Genomic DNA, 23653 nt, shown 5'->3' on the forward strand with positions numbered 1-23653 from the left:
AGACCACCTTACCTATCTTTGGCAAAACCTGTATTCAGGTCAAGAAGTAACATTTAGAACCAGACATGGTACAATGGACTGATTCCAAATTGGAAAAAGAGTACAACAAGGCTGTATATTGCCACCCTGCTTAGTTTATATGCATGGTACATCATGAAAAATGCCAGGCTGGATGAAGCATAAGCTGGAATCCAGATTGCTAGGAGAAATATCAATAACCTCAGATATGTAGGTGACACCTCACTTATGTCAGAAATCAAAGAGGAATTAAAGAGCCTTTTGATGAAAGTGAAACAGGAGAGTAAAAGAGCTGACTTAAAGGTCAACATAAAAAAAAAACTAAGACAATGTTATCCAGTCCCATCACTTCATAGCAAATAGATGGGGAAACAATGGAAACTGTGACAGATGTTATCTTCTTGGGCTCCAAAATCACTGCAGAAAATAACTGCAGCCATGAAATTAAAAGATGCTTGCTCTTTGCTAGAAAAGCCATGAGCAACCTAGACCATGTATTAAAAAGCAGAGATGTTGCTTTGCCAACAAAGGTCAGTCTAGTCAAAGCTATGGTTTTTTTCCAGTAGTTATGTATGGATGTGAGAGGTGGACCATAAAGAAGGCTGAGCCCTGAAAAATTGATGCTTTGCAGTGTGGTGTTGGAAAAGACTCTTGAGAGTAACTTGGACTGCAAGGATATCAACCCAGTCAATCCTAAAGGAAATCAATCCCAAATATTCATTGGAAGGACTTATTGGTGCTGAAACCTGAAGATCCAATATTTTGGCCACCTGATGCAAAGAGCTGACACATTAGAAGAGACCCTGATGCTGGAAAAGATTGAAGGCAGGAGAAGGGGAAGACAATGGACGAGATGGTTGGATGCCATCACCGACTCAATGGACATGAGTATAGCAAGCCCTGGGAGATGATGCTAGATCTGACAGACAGAGTGGCTGATGAGCCATGGATGGAGGTTCGTGACACTGCACAGGAGACAGGAATCAAGACCATCCTCAAGAAAAAGAAATGCAAAAAAGCAAAACGGCTGTCTGAGGAGGCCTTACACATAGCTGTGAAAAGAAGGGAAGTGAAAAGCAAAGGAGAAAAGGAAAGATACACTCATTTGAATGCAGAGTTACAAAGAATAGCAAGGAGAGATAAGAAAGCCTTCCTCAGTGATCAATGCAAAGAAATAGAGGAAAACAACAGAATGGGAAAGACTAGAGATCTCTTCAAGAAAATTAGAGATCCCAAGGGAACATTTCATGCAAAGATGGGCTGAATAAAGGACAGAAATGGTATGGACCTAACAGAAGCAGAAGATATTAAGAAGAGGTGGCAAGAATATACAGAAGAACTGTACAAAAAAGATCTTCATGACCCAGATAATCACAATGGTGTGATCATTCACCTAGAGCCAGACATCCTGGGATGTGAAGTCAAGTGGGCCTTAGGAATCATCACTACGAAAAAAGCTAGTGGAGGTGATGGAATTCCAGTTGAGCTATTTCAAATCCTGAAAGATGAGGTTGTGAAAGTGCTGCACTCAATATGCCAGCAAATTTGGAAAACTCAGCAGTGGCCACAGGACTGGAAAAGGTCAGTTTTCATTCCAATCCCAAAGAAAGGCAATGCCAAAGAATGCTCAAACTACTGCACAATTGCACTCATCTCACATGCTAGTAAAGTAATGCTTAAAATTCTCCAAGACAGGCTTCAGCAATACATGATCCGTGAACTTCCAGATGTTCAAGCTGGTTTGAGAAAAGACAGAGGAAACAGAGATAAAGTTGTCAACATCCACTGGATCATCCAAAAAGCAAGAGAGTTCCAGAAAAACATCTATTTTTGTTTTATTGACTGCCAAAGCCTTTAACTGTGTGGATCACAATAAATTGTGGAAAATTCTGAAAGAGATGGGAATACCAGACCACCTGATCTGCCTCTTGAAAAACCTGTATACAGGTCAGGGAGCAACAGTTAGAAATGGGCATGGAACAACAGACTGATTCCAAATAGGAAAAGGAGTACATCAAGGCTGTATACTGTCACCCTGCTTATTTAACTTATATGCAGAGTACATCATGAGAAACGGTGGGCTGGAGGAAGCACAAGCTGGAATCAAGATTTCTGGGAGAAATACCAATAACCTCAGATATGCAGATGATACCACCCTTATGACAGAAAGTGAAGAAGAACTAAAGAGCCTCTTGATGAAAGTGAAAGAGGAGAGTGAAAAAGTTGGTTTAAAGCTCAACATTCAGAACACTAAGGTCATGGCATCCGGTCCCATCACTTCATGGCAAATAGATGGGGAAACAGTGGCTGACTTTATTTTTCTGTGCTCCAAAATCACTGCAGATGGTGACTGCAGCCATGGAATTAAAAGATGCTTACTCCTTGGAAGGAAAGTTATGACCAAGCTAGACAGCATATTAAAAACAGAGACATTACTTTACCAACAAAGGTCATCTAGTCAAGGCTATGGTTTTTCTAGTGGTCATGTATGGATGTGAGAGTTGCACTATAAAGAAAGCTGAGTGCTGAATAATTGATGTTTTTGAACTGTGGTGTTGGAGAAGACTCTTGAGAGTCCCTTGGACTGGAAGGAGATCCAACCAGTCCATCCTAAAGGAGATCAGTCCTAGGTGTTCATTGGAAGGACTGGTGTTGAAGCTGAAATGCCAATATTCTGGCCACCTTATGTGAAGAGCTGACTCATTTGAAAAAACCCTGATGCTGGGAAAGATTGAGGGCAGGAGAAGAAGGGGATGACAGAAGATGAGATGGTTGGGTGGCATCACCGACTCGATGGACATGGGTTTGGTTGGACTCCTGGAGTTGGTGATGGATAGGGAGGCCTGGCATGCTGTGATTCATGGGTTCGCAAAGAGTCAGACACGACTGAGTGACTGAACTAAACTGGGAGATGATGAAGGACAGGGAAGCCTGGCCTGTTGCAATCCATGAGGTTGCAAAGAGTCGTATTTGACTGAGAGACTGAACAACAACAATACTACTATATAGCTAAAGCAAATGTGTATCGAGTGGTCCATTCACTGATAGTCTCATCTATGACAGTTGAATTATAACCAAGTTTTTCTGATATATATATTTTAATATGCTTTACTTTGTGCTCATATATATAAATTCACAAAGTCTTTTATGACCTTTTCATTGGATATGGATTCCTTTATTTACTATAGACTTTCAGAATGTTCCCGAATTCACTTTGCAAGAAATATACTACAAACTATTGACCTTCTATATGTATTATAGGAAAATTTTCTTAATACTGATTCTGAAAAGCCCTGTCCTTACAACATTACTAACTCTTATAGACTCAGCTTATTCAAGACTTTAATTCTCAATGTACAGCATAAATAGTTAAATTATTGGTTGAATTTTGTCAGAGATAAATTGTTGTGTGTCTCAACATGGAAACCTGGTATATTCTCATGTCCACTTTGCTGGTCAACTAGTAGGTAAGAAAATACATTGAATATAGGCTTTCCAAAGTCCTTGTAGTTTCACTTCAATATTGGTACTTTGAGAAAAGTTTTATAGCAGAAAATAATGTACTTATAAAAAGTACAGTTTTTTTAAAATACTCGGGTCAATAAAATGACTTTCAGGAAATACATCTTATATATAACTATCTCTTGCATTTATAAAATACTTTATAATTTTTCAAAAAATTTTCCAATAAATAACCACATTCAAGCCTGACCTCAAAATTATTAAGTAGAATAGAAATCATTATCACCATTCACTGAAAAGGTATTTGAGAGGGAAAAATAAAATTTATATAAATGATCTGTTTTATGTAAAATGTGTTAATTTGTGACCAAGTCAGGACGATTATCCTGATCTCTTAAGTCCTAATTGGCTTTTCTTTCCACTGTAATGCCTAAAGTGATTGATAAGAATCTACTAGACTAGTGAATAAAATGGCAAACATTTATGTTCATTATGCTATAGGCATTCTCTTAAATCAGAAAGATATTTTCCCTGAAGGACCCTAAGTCTGGTTAACAAAGAGAAATAGTACAATGTAATATATGAATATGTGCTTCCCAGGTGGTGCAGTGGTAAGCAACCCACCTGACAATGCAAGAGGTGCAAGTGATGCCAGTTTGATTCCTGGGTTGGAAAGATTCCCTGGAGAAGGAAATGGCAACCCATTCCATTAATCTTGCCTGGAGAATTCCATGGACAGAGGAACTTGGTGGGCTATAGTCCATGGGGTGGCAAAGAATCAGACACATCTGAGCACACAAAGTGGTACTATATATGAATATAAAGTTTTGTGACAGTTATAAGAGACGGAATGGTGAGAAAAGACCTCATGGAAATGGTAGAGATCTGTTTTTAAGAAAGAGAATTCACATAATCAGAGGCAAGAGTGTTTGACATTTTCAGAGATCACATGATTTTAGCAAAGGCAGAATGCTAAGAATACATAGTGTGAATTCCAAGGAGAGTATGAATCCCATTATAGTAGGAATAGAAAGCAAAAGAAAGCAAACAAAACATAACAAAAACAAAAATAAGTAATATGATACTGAAAAAATAGTGTGGGCGTTTTGGTAGATGGTTTGGATTTACTAGCAAAGGCATTTGGAGTTAATTTGCAGGTGAGTCATGAAGTTTTGAGTAGGAGAGTGAAATTTTATAATGAAGTAGTATTTATAGTCAGGCTTCAACTGTACGTGAACCAAGAACTTTCAGATGTTTAAGCTGGACTTAGAAAAGGCAGAGGAACCAGAAATCAAATTGCCAACATCTGTTGGATCATCGAAAAAAGTAAGAAAGTTAAACAAACAAACAAACAAAAAAGCACACCTACTTCTGCTTTACTGACTATGCAAAAGCCTTTGTGTGGATCACGGCAAAATGTGGAAAATTCTGAAAGAGATGAGAATACCAGACCACCTTACCTGCCTCCTGAAAAAATCTGTATGCAGGTCAAAAAGCAACAGTTAGAACTGGACATGGAACAACAGACTGGTTCCAAATAGGAAAAGGAGTACGTCAAGGCTGTATATTGTCACCCTGCTTTATTTAACTTATATTCAGAGTACATCATGTGGAATGCCAGGCTGGATGAAGCACAAGATGGAATCAAGATTGCAGGGAGAGATATCAATAACCTCAGATATGCAGATGACACCACCCTTATGGCAGACAGTGAAGAAGAACTAAAGAGTCTCTTAATGAAAGTGAAAGAGGAGACTGAAAAAGTTGGCTTAAAACTCAACATTCAAAGAACTAAGATCATGGCATCCAGTCCCATTAGTTCATGGCAAATACTGGAACAACAATGGAAACAGTGAGAGACTTTATTTTTCGGGGCTCCAAAATCACTGCAGATGATAACTGCAGCCAGGAGATTAAAAGATACTTGCTCCTTGGAAGAATAGCTATGACAAACTTAGGCAGCATATTAAAAAGCAGAGACATTACTTTACCAACAAAGGTCCATTTAGTAAAAGCTATGGTTTTTGCAGTAGTCATGTATGGATGTAAGAGTTGGACTACAAAGAAAGCTTAGTGCCGAAGAATTGATGCTTTTGAAGAATGGTGTTGGAGAAGACTCTTGAGAGTCCCTTGGACTGCAAGGATATCAAACCAGTCAATCCTAAAGGAGATCAGTCCTGAATATTAATTGGAAGGACTGATGCTGAAGCTCCAATACTTTGGCCACATGATGCAAAGAACTGACTCATTGGAAAAGATCCTAATGCTGGGAAAGTTTGAAGGCAGGGGGAGAATGGGATGACAGAGGATGAGATGGTTGGATGGCATCACCGACTCAATGGACATGAGTTGAGCAAGCTCTAGGAGTTGGTGGACTGAAGTGAGTATTTATAGAAAGAATAATCTCTTTGCAGTGCATAAAATGGATGATCAGTTTAGAAGTTAAATGAACTTAAAAATAATCAATATTAATAAATATAAGAATAGTATAAAAATCTATGAACAATGACTATGAAACTTTAAATTTATAAACACACCCCATGGCCTTGTCAAAGTACCACCTTTCCAAATAACCTACAAAATTAATTGGGTATGTTCAATGTTTTGTGTAATATAACAACAATAACAGCAACAATAAAACTTGGTTTGCTAACAAAGTATGATTAACACTCAAGGGAAAGTGTACTTTGAAAACTCAAATATGCTGTAATAAGTTACAGAAGCCTTTTTGGGAGATAAAAGGACCCACATAGCAAAAGCATATAGACATACAACTAACATATGGATAGAAGAAAACTGTGGTTGATGTTTTAAATTAGAAGAATACACTTGAGAATTCATTGACTGATTTTGACAGAGGCCTTCTGACATCTCACAAGTTGATTCTAATCACTAGTGATGTGTTATTGGTTATTTTTATATTTAATTTAAAAGTTATGCATATTTTAAGGCAAAGTAGGTAACAAAAGCTTTTAAATTAGTACTACAGGAATCAATAACAATATAATGGAATGAAAGATGATGAAAACTGTTTTCATCAGGAAGAATCACAAAATGTAAAAGTAGAATTTTAGAGGTTTGTAACTTTTCATTGAACAGAATATATAAACTTCCTCATTACAAATGGCCTCTTAAAGGAGGTATTTAACATTTTACCACTGTACTTTGGCCGTTCAGAAACCTAGCTAAGTCTAAAATTGCCAGTAATTCCATAACGTCACCTAGGCCAATCCCTACAAGCCTTTCTGTCAAGAGAACAAGGAACCAAATGGAACTTTGTTTTGGAGGGAGCTCATTGTAGCAATTCTGTAGGCAAAAGCTAGGCAACATAAAAACAGTGTAGCATATTGCATAAGAGCATGAGCTCTGGAGTCAGATTGCCTGCCATTTAATAGCTATGTGACTTTTGGCAGTTTGCTTAGACTCTATGTTACTCAGTTTCTTTGTATATAAAATGGAGAAAAATAAATGTATAATATAGAATTTATTGTATTAGCAAAAATATTAAATCATCACTTATAAAGTGATTATGATAGTATACAGCACACAGTAAATACTCCATAAGTTGTAGCTATTATTATAATATTATTTAGACCTACATTTCCTTTTTTAAAATTAATTTACTTTAATTGAAAGCTAATTACTTTATAACATTGTAGTGTTTTTTGCCATACATGGACATGAATCAGCCATGGGTGTACATGTGTTCCCCATCCTGAACCCTCCTTCCACCTTCCTCCCCATACCATCCCTCTGGGTCATCCCAGTGCACCAGCCCTGAGCCCCCTGTCTCATGTATTGAACCTGGGCTGGTGGTCTATTTCACAAATGATAATATACATGTTTCAGTGCTACTCTCTCAAATCATCCCACCCTTGCCTTCTCCCACCAAGACCAAAAGACTGTTATTTACATCTGTGTCTCTTTTGCTGTCTTGCATATAGGGTCATCATTACCATCTTTATAAATTTGATATTTTAATATACTGCATTGGTGTTTTTCTTTCTAATTTACTTCACTCCGTATAATAGGCTCCAGCTTCATCCACTCATCAGAACTGATTCAAATGCATTCTTTTTAATAGCTGAGTAATATTCCATTGTGTATATGTACCACAGCTTTCTCATCCATTCGTCTGCTGATGGACATCTGGTTGCTTCCCTGTCCTAGCTATTGTAAACAGTGCTGTGATGAACACTGGGATACATGTGTCTCTTTAAATTTTGGTTTCCTTGGTGTGTATGCCCAGCAGTGGGATTGCTGGGTCATATGGCAGCTCTATTTCCAGTTTTTTAAGGAATCTCCACACTGTTCTCCATAGTGGCTGTACTAGTTTGCATTCCCACCAACAGTGTTAGACGGTTTCCTTTTCTCTGTACCCTCTCCAGCATTTATTGTTTGTAGGCTTTTGGATCAGAGAAGGCAGTGGCACCCCACTCCAGTACTCTTGCCTGGAAAATTCCATGGATGGAGGAGCCTGGTAGGCTGCAATCCATGGGGTCACTAAGAGTAGGACAGGACTGAGCGACTTCACTTTCACTTTTCACTTTCATGCATTGGAGAAGGAAATGGCAACCCATAACAGTGTTCTTGCCTGGAGAACCCCAGGGACGGGGGAGCCTGGTGGGCTGCCATCTATGGGGTCGCACAGAGTTGTACACAACTGAAGCAACTTAGCAGCAGCAGCAGACTTTTGGATAGCAGCCATTCTGACTGGTGTGAAATGGTACCTCATTGCGGTTTTGATTTGCATTTCTCTGATAATGAGTGATGTTGAATACCTTTTCATGCATTTGTTAGCTATCTGTATGTCTTCTTTAGAGAAATGTCTGTTTAGTCCTTTGGCCCATTTTTTTATTGGGTCATTTATTTTTCTGGAATTGAGCTGTAGGAGCTGCTTGTATATTTTTGAGATTAATTCTTTGTCAGTTGCTTCATTTGCTATTATTTTCTCCCAATCTGAAGAATGTCTTTTCACCTTGCTTATAGTTTCCTTCGTTGTGCAAAAGCTTTTAAGTTTAACTAGGTCCCATTTGTTTATTTTTAGACCTACATTTCATTGAGTGTTTCACTGGTAACAGTTGACAGGCCATGTAATTACACTCACAAAGCATATGGAATGGGAACTTTCAGTATTTCTGAAAAGTAAACTTTTTCATTGTTCTAGAGATAAATTTAGTGATTACATCAATTATTTCTTTTTATATACCCTTAGGTTTACATCTCTTGTGAAGAGATTGTAAAGAGGTAAATTGAGGTGTCATTATCACACACATATGGCTTTTGCTTACATTCTCATTTAGACACATACAGTTATCAACTTCCAAACAAAAGGCACTTCTAAAATGTATGGAACAGCCAGAACTTATAAACATGACTGATGGTAATACTTTCTGAATTAGATGTTAATTAGTGCCTCTTTTGGTCTTTCCTGGTGGCTCACACAATAAAGAATCTGCCAGTAATGCAGGAGACTCTGGTTCAGTCCTTGGGTCAGGAAGATCCCCTGGAGAAGGGAATGGCTACCCACTCCAGTGTTTTGACCTGGAGAATTCTATGGACAGAGAAGCCTGGTGGGCTACAGTCCATGGGGTTGCAAAGAGTTAAACACAACTGAGCGATTAACACTTTTTTTTTTTTTTGATCCTCATAACTTAGCTTTTAATGATGAATAAACTAAATTAGGACTTCATCCACATTTTCTCCTAAAAGGTGGCTACTTGATACTGCATAACTCCGATTTTGCAAGAAAAATGTAGGATTTATTTCTGTCTTTCAAATATTTTATTATAACACTGATAATATGAGGTTCCTATATACTTATAATCAACCGTGTATTTTTGTTATGTAATAAATCAATATTATAATTTATATATGAGAAAATTCCAAACATTTGTTTACATGTCTCAACTGAAGACTGAGCTGGTTAGATAGAATAATTTCTTATTTCTTAATATGATATATTCTGGTTCATGTTTTTTGGGAACAGAAGTGAAGAATTTCTGGATATCACCTGTAAAGTTGCTGCTATTTAATTATCTAAACACTTTTATTTTTCTTGTACTTATATATTATTTGATGTTTCCAAAATAAATGACAGGATCCGGTAAGAGAATAACTATATTAATGTGGTAAACTGATTTTGTGAATGCAAGAGTAGAAGTTGGAAGAATTTAATTACTTTATGATCTTGTCAGAGGGGCCAGAAACACTATAGGACATAGTGCTTGTGTATTTATATCCCTGGAAGAGTAAATGATCCCATATAATTAGGACTGGATTATAAGGTTTCCTTTCCTTTGGCAGAAATAGTGGATTTAGCAGAATAAAAATATCAGAACCCACTGTGTTAATCAAAATTTGATTTCACTTTTGTTTTTCTATTCTGTAAACCTAGTGGATGACATAATACCTTTGGTTTACTCATACTTTATTATGTTTTTCTGGCTTGGCCTTACGGTATAGGACATTGACAACCCATCCATTCATCCATCCATTCATCTATACCTACATACATTCAATCACATATTCATCCATCAACAAACATTACATTCCTACAACGTGAAAATTACTATGGTATTTGCTGTAATTACAAACATCAATAATAAAAGATGGTACAGACTGACTAGAATGCAGTGTGATGAGCTGTTTGAAAGTATTATTTACAAAGTGCCACATGACCAGAAAGAAGAAGCTACTTAGTTCTACCCAGAGGTGTCAGGCAAGATGTCACAAGAGAAATGACATTTGAATTTAATGTTGAAGAATACATAAGAATTAACTGGTCTGACTTACCTCACAAAGCACAATATTCCTGAGGTCTATTCACCTTGCTACAAATGGAAGAATTCATTTTTTATAGCTGAGTAATATTTTGATGTGTACACATACATACACACACACACACACACAAAGTTAGCCAAAAAGTTCATTCAAGTTTTTCCATGTTACCAAAAGAATCTGTCTGCAATGTGAGAGACCTGGGTTCGATCCCCTGGAGGAGTGCATGGCAACCCTCTTCAGTATTCTTGCCTGGAAAATGCCCATGGACAGAGGAGCCTGGCAGGTTACAGTCCATGCAGTCACAAAGATTTGGACACAACTGAGAGACTTAGCATAGCAAAAAACCTGAATGAACTTTTCAGTCAACTCAATATGTATATACCATATCTTTATCCATTCATCAGTTGGTGGGCGCTTTGGGGGTTGCTTCCATGTCTTGGCTATTGTAAATAGTGCTACTATGAACAATGAGATGTATGTTTCTTTTCAAAGTAGTGTATTCACTTTTTTTTTTTTTCCCCCATATATATACCCAGGAATGGAATTGCTGGCTTATACATTAGTCTTATTTTTAGTTTTTTTTTTTTTTTTTTAAGGAACTTCCATACTATTTTTAACAGTGGCTGCACCAATTTACACTTTCACCAGCAGTGTACAAGGGTTCCCTTTTCTCCATATTCTGGCTAACATTTGCTATTTGTAGATATTTTGATGATAGCCACTGACAGGTGTGAGGTGATAACTCATTGTGGTTTTGGTTTGCATTCCTCTAATAATTTGTGATGCTGAGCATCTTTTGATGTGTTTGTTATCCACATGTATGCCCTCTTTGGAAAAATGTCTGTTCAAGTCTTCTGTCCAATTTTTCATTGGGTTGTTTTTTTGGTAATGAATTGTATAAGCTGTTTGTATATTTTGGATATTAACACCTTGTTTATCACATAATTTATAAATATTTTCTTGCATTCCGTGGGTTGTCTTTTCATTTTGTCAATGATTTCCTTTGCTCTGCAAAAACATTTAAGTTTAATTGGGTCCAATTTGTTTATTTTTGCTTTTATTTCCTTTGCTTTAGGAGAAAGAGCCTCAAAATATTGTTATGATTTATGTCAGAGAGTGCTCTGTCTTTCTAGGAGTTTTATGGTGAATGGATCTAGAGAATTTTATGCTTAGTGATATAACTCAGGCAGAGAAAGATAAATACTGTATCATATCACTTACCTGTGCCATCTTAAATGTAATACAAGTGAATGTATATAATCAGACAGAAACAGACTCACAGATATGGAAAACAACTTAGTGGTTATCAGTGGGGAGAGGGAAAAGTGGAGGGGCACATTAGGAGTACAGGATTAAGAGATACAAACTAATAAGTATAAAATAGGCACAAGGATATATTATATAGCATAGGGAATTACAGACATTGTCTTATAATAACTTTTAATGGAGTATAATCTATAAAAGTACTGAATTACTGTGCTGTACACATGAAGCTAATATAGTATTGTAAGTCAACTATATTTCAATAAAAAAGAATCACTCAGAGAAGGGATTGGAAGGGAATCTGAACACTGAGAAAAATATGAACAAAAATAATAGAGTGAGAATATATGAAATATTTAAGGATGTAGGAGTATTCTGGTACGGCTAGTAGACTAGGACAAGAGGCTGCAGGGATTGAAATTGGAAATTTGGTTGGTATCTTATTTTGAGGGGGTATTCTATCTTTAAGGGTTGTGTATATGCCATGCTAAGGAATAAGAACTGGAGAAACCAACTGAGAATCAGAGAAGTTAGAAAAAAATAAGAAGGTTACAGAAAATATAATTGTTACATGAAGTTTCAAGGAAAGAAGAGTCAACAGGATCAAAAATTGAATATTAGCCCATGTTTATGTGGGAAGGAAATAAAGACCACATATAGCCATCAATAGCACTCAGGCTGTTTGTTCAATAAATTATGATTACATAAATAAATGAATAAATACTGAATTGTTCTTGTAAGACTACTGAAATGGAATCTTAACTATAGTCCATAGTAGCATGATTCTATTTGAGTTCAAATAATATTGTAATAAAATAAATTATATCTAAATCCTTGAATTCAAACTACATATGGAATATTATTTAAGTGTTGAAGTTTCTGTATCTTTCCCCCCAATAGTTAACTTCTCAATATTCACAATGGAGAATTCAACCTACTCACCACTGATAGATGCTGAGTTGGAGAAACATAGTCAGGTCCATGTTCCATTGAGAAACTCACTGTTTCAGGCTCAAGGGCAATTGGCTAAAAGCAAAAGTGAAAATCCCATGAAATATAAAGCCTAATGTGCTATAAAAAGGAAGCCAAGATTGTTAAAGAAGGCCCAGACATCTTTATCAGCTTTTTAATATATTTGTGGAAAAAAATCAGATCATAAACACTGCACATGTACAATGATGATTGTACAAACAGTTAACATTTACTGAGTACTTCCTATATGTCTGGCATTATTCTATGTTAATTCTGACTGTCACAACAATTTCAAGGCAGGTACTGTTCCCTAGCACATTTAACAGATGAGGAGACCAAGGTCAGAGAATTAAATTAACTTGGCCAAAGTCACACAGGTAGTAAGTACTGGAGTTGGGATTTGAACTCAAGTAGTTTGGTGCTGGATCCCACACGTTCAGTCACTAAAGAAAGTGAAAGCAAAAGTCTCTCAGCTGTATTTGACAATTTGTGACCCCATGACTATACAGTCCATGGAATTCTCCAGGCCAGAATACTGGAATAGGTAGACGTTCACCTTCCCAGGGGATCTTTCCAACCCGGGGATCGAATCCAGGTTTCCTGCATTGCAGGCAGACTCAATCACTAAACTAGACTAATAAATATAGAAGTCTAAATTTGTATTATAAAGATAATAATAGATTTATTTATTTAACAATCTTAATATAAAACTACATGCTAGGTTCTATTTTTAGGTCCTTATGACTATTAAATCTCTTAGTAGTGTCATATTAATATTGTTTTACTTAATATGGATATTTGGAGAAATATACTATATACAAATATGTTGGAAAATCTTAAATTTCATTCTATTCCTGGGTAGAAATGCGAGATTAGTACAATTCAAAAAGTGGGTACAAGTGGAAAGAAGAACTTGTCAAAAATGGGGCATTTGTATGTGTGAAAAATCGACTAGAGGGTATAGAGTTAGATTAGAAAATCAACTAGAGGGTAACTAGATTAGAACATCAACTAGATTAGATTATACCTATTACCACTTCAAAGCTGAGTATATTAACATCTAACATTATATGAAAAGCCTTGATCTTAACACAGTCTGAACACATCAGTTCATATCAGAATTAACAGCACTAAAAATTGTCAACGATAATATTATGAAGCAGATAATATTTGTCTCAGGTAATTTCCAATTACCTTTTCTTTTCACTTTTTTCCAGTATTAATTTCCTATGTCTTTTAGCATTCTTTGATGCATGGCATTTGGAGCCAGTGATTTTGAGTCCTGGCTCTGATTTTATAAGCTGTGTACCTTTGGGAAAATTAAACTCTTTAGAAATTAAACCCTAAAAATTAAACTGAATACCCTTTCCTTATTTGTAAAATGAAAGTGCTAGTCACTCAGTTGTATCCGACTCTTTGTGACCCCATAGACTGTAGCCCGCTAGGCTCCTCTGTCCGTGGATTTCCTAGGCAAGAATACTGGACTGGGTAGCCATTCCCTTCTCCAGGGGAATCTTCTCACCCAGGAATCAAACCCAAGTCTACATTACAGGAAGATTCTTTACCATCTGAGCCACCAAGGATGTCCCTATTTGTAAAATATGGATACTATTAATATCTTCCTCACATGGCTGTTGTAGAGATTGAATGAGATAATGCAAATAAAGTATTTTGTATGTGGGCTTCACAAACTCTAATACTTATCAGTATTTGTCTTCAGAATATGAAAGAGATCACCAAATATCATGTGTCAAGTAATAAAAAATGTTGGTGGGATCCTTGATGTAAAAATTGGGGAGTAAAATTTAAACATGCTTTTGTGAATTCAAGTCCATTTTCCTTGCTGAGTGAGTACCCATGACTTTAGAGTATTTCACTGAAAACTAACACAACCATAATGCATGTATAAAAAATAATTTTAAACTTTGTTGATTCTTTCCTACTTTGAACATTAGCTAGTACTGTGCTTTAACTTAGTTCTTAAAACTATCCTCAGTCATTTAGCATAATGTTAGTTAAATTCTATCATACTTGTTGAAATTAACAGTTATAGTGACAATATCCCCTTTTAATTCTTAGCAGGGTTTCTCAAGAGAAAGTCTAAATGTGGATTGATTAGAGATAATTTGATAGGCTGAATACCCTTTAAACAGCTGAAATTAAAATTCATGGGTTATTGTTTTGACAAAGAAATCTCAGAAAGAAAAAGTAGCATTTCAACCATAATTTAATCAGATTTGATAAATTGTAGCCATGAACTAAAAATTGACTAAAATATAGTGAGAGAGTTGAAGACAGAAATTCACAGTTTTTACTACTCTGAGGTTGAATACTAAGAATAACACAGGTGACACTGGCCCTCAAGATGCAGGTGGATGCAAGAAAGGGACACTAACTTTAAATAGTGGAGTGGGCTACATTTTACCTTATTTCAGCTCAGTACAAAAGGGTCTTTCTGCACTTCAGATTTCTTTTGACTTATGTTGAAATAAATAATATGGTTTTAAAATCAAATTTCAGGTTTGTGTATGAATTGGAAAAAGTCAGAAAGGATATGCAATATATGGTTAACAGTGACTACTTCTGGGGAAAGGACTTTCATTTTTTACTTCCTACAACTTAAAAAATAATGTTGCAGTAAATAAAATCATTTGAATATAAACTCTAAAGTCTAATTTTATTTGATAAGGAATAAAATAACTCATATACAGGCTAGAAACAAAGCATTTTAAATCTTAGTGTGCCATATGCAACTGTATACTATTATATATTATATGATATATAATATTATATATTATATACAAAACATTTTATAAGTTTCATATTATAGCATATTACCTAATATCTTTATTCCACATACTATACCATATAATACAATAGTATATACCATATAATATATATAATTGGATTATAACAACAAAAATAAGCAGATATGTTTTTCCCTTATAGTAGCAGTACAATTTCAAGACTATAGATTAGTGCTTAAACATTTGTGGTTTTCATTTGGTTAGCTGACAAATATGTTTTTCTTAAAAAAAGAGCTATTTTTTCCCCTTTGCTTTAAATCTATTATGTTAACTAAGAGCATAGTATAGTAACACTATAGTACTAATAAAAGTTAACAAAATTCAGCATTTTTTTCATAATAGCTTGTTTCAATGTTAGTTTCTAAATTTTATCAGACATGTAATATAATCAGTTACCAAAAATGTGCTTAAAGAGACAGTTTTGAAATCAGTATTGATGATATTTTAGTAAAAAGACACAGAAAACATTTTAAAAAGAACAAGCGATTTCTTGAGACTAGGAACTAGAGAGTTTTCACAAATCAACCGCTAATATTTCAAGGACAGAAACCATATGGTATTTATTTTTGTTCCTTATTCCTAGCCCATAGTTCAGTTCAGTTCAGTTGCTAAGTCATATCCAACTCTGTGACCCCATGGACTGCAGCATACCATACTTCCTTGTCCATCACCACCTCCCAGAGCTTGCTCAAAGTAGGGGCTCCATAAATGTTTGTTGAACTAAACAATAAAGTCAAGAAATGTAGATACACTGGTATAAAAGTAATTCATCATAAGAGTTAGGAATACTACAAGAAAGAAAAGTGCCATAAGAGTCAGGAATACTACAAGAACTTCTAATAATAGAAAATTAAAAAAAAAAAAATCTTGCAGTGAAATCTGAAAGAGAGCACCAACACCATATGGGTGCACAGAAAATGCTAAATGTTAATATATGTGTATATGAGAATGATATCCAAACAAAATTTAAGAGCTGACACGAGATGACAACCTAAATTTATCTCTTTGTAAATAAGAAGACACAGAGATAACATGCAAATCACTCAAGTTCATGCAGCAAAAGATATTATAAAGATAAAAATTCTAGTTACTACATATTCTGAACCAAATATGACACATGGTTTCACAAAGAGTAAATGAATGCTACACAACAGATAGGATGTGTTAAGTACCAAAAAAGTACCAAAACGATGTTACAGGAATCAAACTAAAGCAATTTTTTTTTTCAGAGAAGTGATATATTGTAGTTAAGAATTGTTATCCAGAAATTCAATCCCATTCAGATACTTTTGGCGTGTAAATTTGAGTAAGCTATTCAATGACTGTGTATCAAGTGTTTTTGTCTATAAAATAGGGATATACTAACACATATATATGGAATTTAGAAAGATGTTAATGATAACCTTGTATGCGAGACAGCAAAAGAGACACAGATGTATAGAACAGTCTTTTGGACTCTGTGGGAGAGGGAGAGGGTGGGATGATTTGGGAAAATGGCATTGAAACATGTATAATATCATGTAAGAAACGAATCACCAGTCCAGGTTTGATGCAGGATACAGGATGCTTGAGGCTGGTGCACTGGGATGACCCAGAGGGATGGTACGGGGAGGGAGGTGGGAGTGGGATTCAGGATGGGGAACACGTGTATACCCATGGCAGATTCATGTTGATGTATGGCAAAACCAATACAATATTGTAAAGTAATTAGCCTCCAATTAAAATAAATAAATTTATATTAAAAAATTCCAAGTAAATATTCTAATGCTTTACTTCTTAATAGGCTGTAGGCTATTTTTATAGTACTTACTTCACAACAAATTACTTATGTTCATACTTTCCCATATTAAACTAGAAATTAAAAAATAAATTATTTTCAGAATTGATTTTTAAATGTACAAATATTGTATAGAGATAACTATGGTTTCTGAAAAAAAATGTAGCTGTGTGACTTAATTGCCTTTGAAATAGAAACAATTGTAAATCTATAAATATTTATATTAGATAAACAAGCATGGTAAGCTTGTACAGAAATAAAATAAAGAAAAACATGGGGTGAGTTTAAAAGAAAGAAATACTTTGCCTCAAATCAGAGTGCTCCAGAGAATGAATAAAACAACTTTTTCACTCATTGACTTATTCTTTGATTTTTCCAGTAATTCTGTTTTGAGTATCCACTATGTGCATTGCAGGTAGATTATTTACCAGCTGAGATACCTGGGAAATCCAACTTTCCTAAATTTCTACTATTTTAATGAATGATTATGTGGAATATGGGAGTTTTCCTTTAGTTTTTAATAATCATCATATACACGATATTATAACAAAAATGAAGTTATTGGGTTAGTTAGTTCAGTGGCTCAGTTGTGTTGACTCTTTGTGACCCCACACCAGGTGTGAAGCATGCCAGGCTTCCCTGTCCATCACCAACTCCCAGAGCTTGCTCAAACTCATGTCCATTGAGTCAGTGATGCCATCCAAATATCTGCTCCTCTGTTGTCCCCTTCTCCTGCCTTCAATCTTTCCCAATATCAGGGTCTTTTCCAATGAGTCAGTTCTTCACATCAGGTGGCCAAAGTATTGGAGCTTCAGCTTCAGCCTCAGTCGTTTCAATGAATATTCAGGACTGATTTCCTTTAGAATGGACTGGTTGGATCTCCATGACGTCAAAAGGACTCTCAAATGTCTTCTCCAACACCACAGCTCAAAAGCATCAATTCTTCAGCGCTCAGCTTTCTTTATAGTCCAACTCTCACATCCATACATGACTACTGGAAAAACCATAGCTTTGACTAGATGGACCTTTGTTGGAAAATTCATGTCTCTGATTTTAATATGGTGTCTAGGTTGGTCATAGCTTTTCTTCCAAAAAGCAAGCGTCTTTTAATTTCAAGGCTGCAGTCACCATCTGCAGTGATTTCGGAGCCCCAAAATAATGAAGTTTCTCACTGTTTCCATTGTTTCCCCGTCTATTTGCCATGAAGTGATGGGATCAGTTGCCATGATCTTAGTTTTCTGAATGTTGAGTCTTAGGGCGGCTTTTTCACACGTCTCGTATACTTTCATCAAGAGGCTCTTTAGTTCTTCATAACTAAAGAAGCAATCTCGATTCCAGTTTGTGCTTCATGCAGCCCACCATTTCGCATGATGTACTCTGCATATAAGTTAAATAAGCAGAGTGACAATATACAGCCTTGTTGTAGCCCTTTCCAAATTTGGAACCAGTCAGTTGTTCCATGTCCAATTCTAATTGTTGCCTTTGACCTGAATACAGATTTCTCAGAAGGCAGGTAAGGTGGACTGGTATTCCCATTTCTTGAAGAATTTTCCACAGTTTGTTTTCATCCACACAGTCAAATGCTTTGGTGTAATCAAGAAAGCAGAAGTAGATATTTTTCTGGAACTCTCTTGGTTTTCCTATGATCCAACGGATGTTGGCAAATTGATTTCTGGTTCCTCTGCCTTTTCTAAATCCAGCTTGAACATCTGAAAGTTCTCTGTTCACATACTGTTGGACCCTGGTTTGGAGAACTTTGAGCATAACTTTGCTAGCATGTGAGATGAGGTCAATTGTGTGGCTGTTTTAACATTTTTTAATATTGCCTTCCTTCAGGATTGGAATAAAAACTGACCTTTTCCAGTCCTGTGGCCACTGCCAAGTTTTCCAAACTTGCTAGCATATTGAGTGCAGAACTTTCACAGCATCATCTCTTCGGATTTGAAATAGCTCAACTGAAATTCCATCACCTCCACTAGCTTTGTTTATAGTGATGCTTCCTAAGGCCCCCACTTGACTTCGCATTCCAAGATATCTGAGTCTAGGTGAGTAATCATACCATCATTATTATCTGGGTCATGACATTTTTTTTTGCATGGCTCTTCTGTGTATTTTTGCACCTCTTCTTAATATCTTCTGCTTCTGTTAGGTCCATACCATTTCTGTCCTTTACTGTGCCGATCCTTGCTTGAAATGTTCCCTTGGTATCTCTAATTGTCTTGAGGAGATCTCTAGTCTTTCCCATTCTACTGTTTTCCTCTATTTCTTTGCATTGATCACTGAGGAAGGCTTTTTTATCTCTCCTTGCTATTCTTTGGAACTCTGCTTTCACATGGGTATATATTTCCTTTCTTCCTTTGCCCTTAGCTTGTTTTCTCAGCTATTTGTTAGGCCTCCTCATACAATCATTGTGATTTTTGCATTTCTTTTTCTAGGGGATGGTCTTGATCACTGCTTCCTGTACAATTTCATGAACCTCCATTCATAGTTCTTCAGGCACTCTATCAGATCTAATTCCTTAAATCTATTTGTCACTTCCACTGTATAAGGGGTTTGATTTAGGCCACACCTGAATGCCCTAGTGGTTTTCCCTACATTCTTCAATTTCATTCTGAAGTTTGCAATATGGAGTTCACGATCTGAGCCACAGTCAGATCCCAGTCTTGTTTTTGCCGAGTATATAAAGCTTCTCCATCTTCAGTTGCAAAGAGCATTATCAATCTGATTTCGGTATTGACCATGTGGTGATGTCCATGTGTAGAGTCATCTCTTGTGTTGTTGGAAGAGGGTGTTTGCTATGACTAGTTCCTTCTCCTGGAAAAACTCTGTTAGCCTTTGCCCTGCTTCATTTTGAACTCCAAGGCCAAATTTTCTTGTGACTCCAGGTATCTCTTGACTTAATACTTTTGCATTCCAGTCCCCTATGATGAAAAGGACATCTTCTTTTGGGGGGTGTTAGTTCTAGAAGGTCTTGTAGGTCTGTATAGAACTGTTCAACTTCAGCTTCTTCAGCATTACTGCTTGGGGGCAAAGATTTGGATTACAGTGATACTGAATCATTTGCCTTGGACTTGAACAGAGATCATTCTATCATTTTTGAGATTGAACCCACGTACCACATTTTAGACTCTTCTGTTGACTAAGAGGGCTACTTCGTTTCTTCTAAAGGATTTTTGCCCACAGTAGTAGATATAATGGTCATCTGAATTAAATTTGCCCATTCCAGTCCATTTTACTTCACTGATTTCTAAGATGTTGTTCACTCTTGCCAGCTCCTCTTTGACCACTTCCAATTTACCTTGATTAATGGACTTAAAATTCCAAGTTCCTATGCAATATTTGTCTTTACAGCATAAGACTTTACTTCCATCACCAGGGACATCAACAACTGGGTGTTGTTTTCACTTTGGCTCTGTCTCTTCATTCTTCCTGGAGTTATTTCTCCATCCTTCTCCAGTAGTATATTGGGCACCTACCAACCTGGGGAGCTCATCTTTCAGTTTCATATCTTTCTGCATTTTCATACTGTTCATGGGGTTCTCAAGGCAGGAATACTGAAATGGCTTGCCATTCCCTTCTCCAGTGGACCACATTTTGTCAGAACTCTCCACCATGATCCGTCTGTCTTGGGTTGCCCTTTATGGCATGGCTCAAAGTTTCATTGAATTAGATAAGGCTGTGGTCCATGTGATGAGTTTGATTCATTTTCAGTGATTGTGGTTTTCATTCTGTCTTCCCTCTGATGGAGAATGATAAGAGGATTATGGGAGCTTCCTCATGGGAGACTGACTGGGGGAAACTAGTTCTTGTTCTGATGGGCGGGACCATGCTCAGTAAATCTTTAGCTCAATTTTCTCTTGATGGGTGGGGCTGTGCTCCTTCCCTGTTGTCTGGCCTGAAACCAAACTATTGTGGAGGTAATGATAATGGCGTCCTCCTTCAAAAGGTTCCATTCATGTACTGCTGAACTCAGTGCCCCCAACCCTGGAGCAGGCCACCACCAACCCATTCCTTTGCTGGAGACTCGTGGACACTCACAGGTAAGTCTGAGTCAGTCTCTTGTGGGGTCACTGCTCCTTTCTCCTGGGTGCACAAGGTTTTGTTTGTGCCTTCAAGAGTCTGTTTCCTGTGTAAGTTCTATAATCAAATCCCACTGCCCTCCAAAGTCAAATTCCCTGGGGGTTCTCTATCCCTTTGCCAGATCCCCAGGTTGGGAAATTTACTGTGGGTCCTGTAACTTTCTTAACAGTGCGAGAATTTATTTGGTGTAATTGTTCTACAGTTTGTGGGTCGTCTGCTCTGCAGCTCTATGGTGGGGTTAATGACAACCTCCTCCAAGAGGGCTTAGGCCACAAGCTGTGTGACCCAGGTCTGCTGCACCCAGAGCCCCTGCCGCTACAGCAGGCCACTGCTGACTCATAGCTCCACAGGAGACACTCAAACACTCAAAGGCAGGTCTGGCTCAGTCTCAGTAAATGTTATTAATTATTATTCTTGACAAAGAATAATTATTAAAAGTTTCATGGAAGATATTATTAAATGGGTTTAAAATGTTGATAAGAACTTAAAAAAGTATAAATTACTGAGAGTAGTTTCAGCAGGAGGCAGCATAAACAACAGCATAAATGGAAAAGGCAGTAGTTTACCTATGATGGTGAATTTACTTTATTTGCCAGCTGGGATAAAACAAAAGAAAACAAAACTATGGTGTATGACATTAGGAATGTTAGGTCAGTCCTGAAATGTATGACAGAAAAAACAAAGCTTCTTTTAGTCTCTTTAAAAAGATAAAATATTTTTTTTTAACTTTTCAAGGTATTTTATTGGCTTACTCTAGACTCAGGTAAAATTACTGTTCTGTTAGTGCATGAATGCTCAGTCATTTTAGTCATGTCTGACTCTGTGATACCCTATGGACTACTACCTGAGAGAGTGATACTATTTTATTTGCCACATCAGGACTTTCTTTGACTTCAAGATTGTCAAAATGAAAATCAGCTGTTTACTTTAAATTTTTCTGCAGGTATGCAAATCATTAAACTTTGCATAATTTAGCTAAATTTAAAATACACAACTTAAGTGGGATCCAGAGACAGAAATATTGGATATTTAAATACATAAAACAAAGTTGCATAAAAAACATAAAAGATAAATCAACAAATTTCCATCCCTACAATTCTAATCACAGAATTCAAGTACCAATATTTGCCTGTTCCACAACATGACTTTCCTCTTTCTAGCTTCTTAACCAGCTTTTAATTCTTGATATTTCCTCTGGAAATTTCAGTTGGACTCTCAGTGCTGCCAATATTTTTTATGCCTGATTTCTGTTCCCTCAAAAGCACTTCCAAACATTTACTTTTCTTTTCAAGCCATTTAAACAACTCCTATCACTCTCAATTGTAGAACGTGGCCATGCTTTGTGAAGATATACCAACATAATCTTTGCTGATTCAATAGTATGTTCTACTTTGTGAAAAATATGAATAAACACCCATATTTTCTTAAATCCTAACACTGGGTAAGTACACAAATGGGGAAGCCTATTTTGGTTGCTATTATATTATGTAAAGATTACATCAAAAGCTAATAAACCTGCCTTGTAAACAAACATGAAAATTCTTGAGCCATATGTGCCTACTTTCTTTCCTTCTTAATGCTTTAAATATCCTACATCTACTCTGTTAATCAGACTGTATGATTCCTGTAGTACTGAAAAAAGAGACTTCTCTAATTTTCTTCACATTTTTATATCATTTTAAAATCTAACATTTCTAACAGCTTTATAACTGCAACTAAAAGCATTCATATTTAATGAAAGAGAGCAGCTAGTTGACACAATTTCTGCCAATGAATCTGATATAAATATTTTTTAAATCCTCAAATATCAGCCCCTTACTGTGTCCAAAAATGTATACTTACAATAAAGACAGCTTTCACTTTAAATAAGTAGAATATTAGATACCATGGCTTCTAATGGTATATAATACCATTATATACCAATATTTTCATTTTCAAAATCTCAAAATAGGCATGAGATTATTAAAAATATTTCAAATTTGGCTTTGTACATTACCTTGGGTCTGAAATTCTCTTGTGACTTAGTTAATAACTTTGTTTTGGCATGCTATTCTTCTTCAGTTGAAGAAGAATGGGGTTTCCCTGATAGCTCAGGTGGTAAAGAATCCGCCTGCAGTGCAGGAGACCCCAGTTTCATTCCTGGGTCAGAAAGATCCGCTGGAGAAGGGAAAGGCTACCCACTCCAGTAATCTTGGACTTCATTTGTTACAGCTGGTAAAGAATCCACCTGCAATGTGGGAGACCTGAGCTTGATCCCTGGGTTGGGAAGATTCCCTGTAGAAGGGAAAGGCTGCCCACTCCAGTATTGTGGCTTGGAGAATTCCATGGACTCTATAGACCATGGGTTCACAAAGAGTCAGACAGGACTTAGAAACTTTCACTTTCACTTCTTCAGTTAATATAGTTTAGACTGATACAAGCATAGAGACCTACAAAAATTCCTGCTTTCAATAAAGCAATGAGGAAATTAGAAAAAAAATGATCAGAATAA

At 36.3% G+C, this 23653-nt stretch overlaps 1 protein-coding gene across 1 annotated transcript in view; it reads right to left on the reverse strand.

Annotated features, from left to right (window-relative positions):
- LOC139180901 (uncharacterized) overlaps nucleotides 1–23653 on the reverse strand; it is a 462995-nt gene that overhangs the window by 139112 nt on the left and 300230 nt on the right. Inside the window, exon 11 of the mRNA XM_070783492.1 lies at nucleotides 12469–12552. Within this exon, the coding sequence (XP_070639593.1) occupies nucleotides 12469–12552 (84 nt within the window). The remainder of the gene's footprint in view (nucleotides 1–12468; nucleotides 12553–23653) is intronic.

Source organism: Bos indicus, chromosome X, assembly GCF_029378745.1.
Source record: "Bos indicus isolate NIAB-ARS_2022 breed Sahiwal x Tharparkar chromosome X, NIAB-ARS_B.indTharparkar_mat_pri_1.0, whole genome shotgun sequence".
In the NCBI taxonomy this organism is placed as follows: domain Eukaryota; kingdom Metazoa; phylum Chordata; class Mammalia; order Artiodactyla; family Bovidae; genus Bos; species Bos indicus.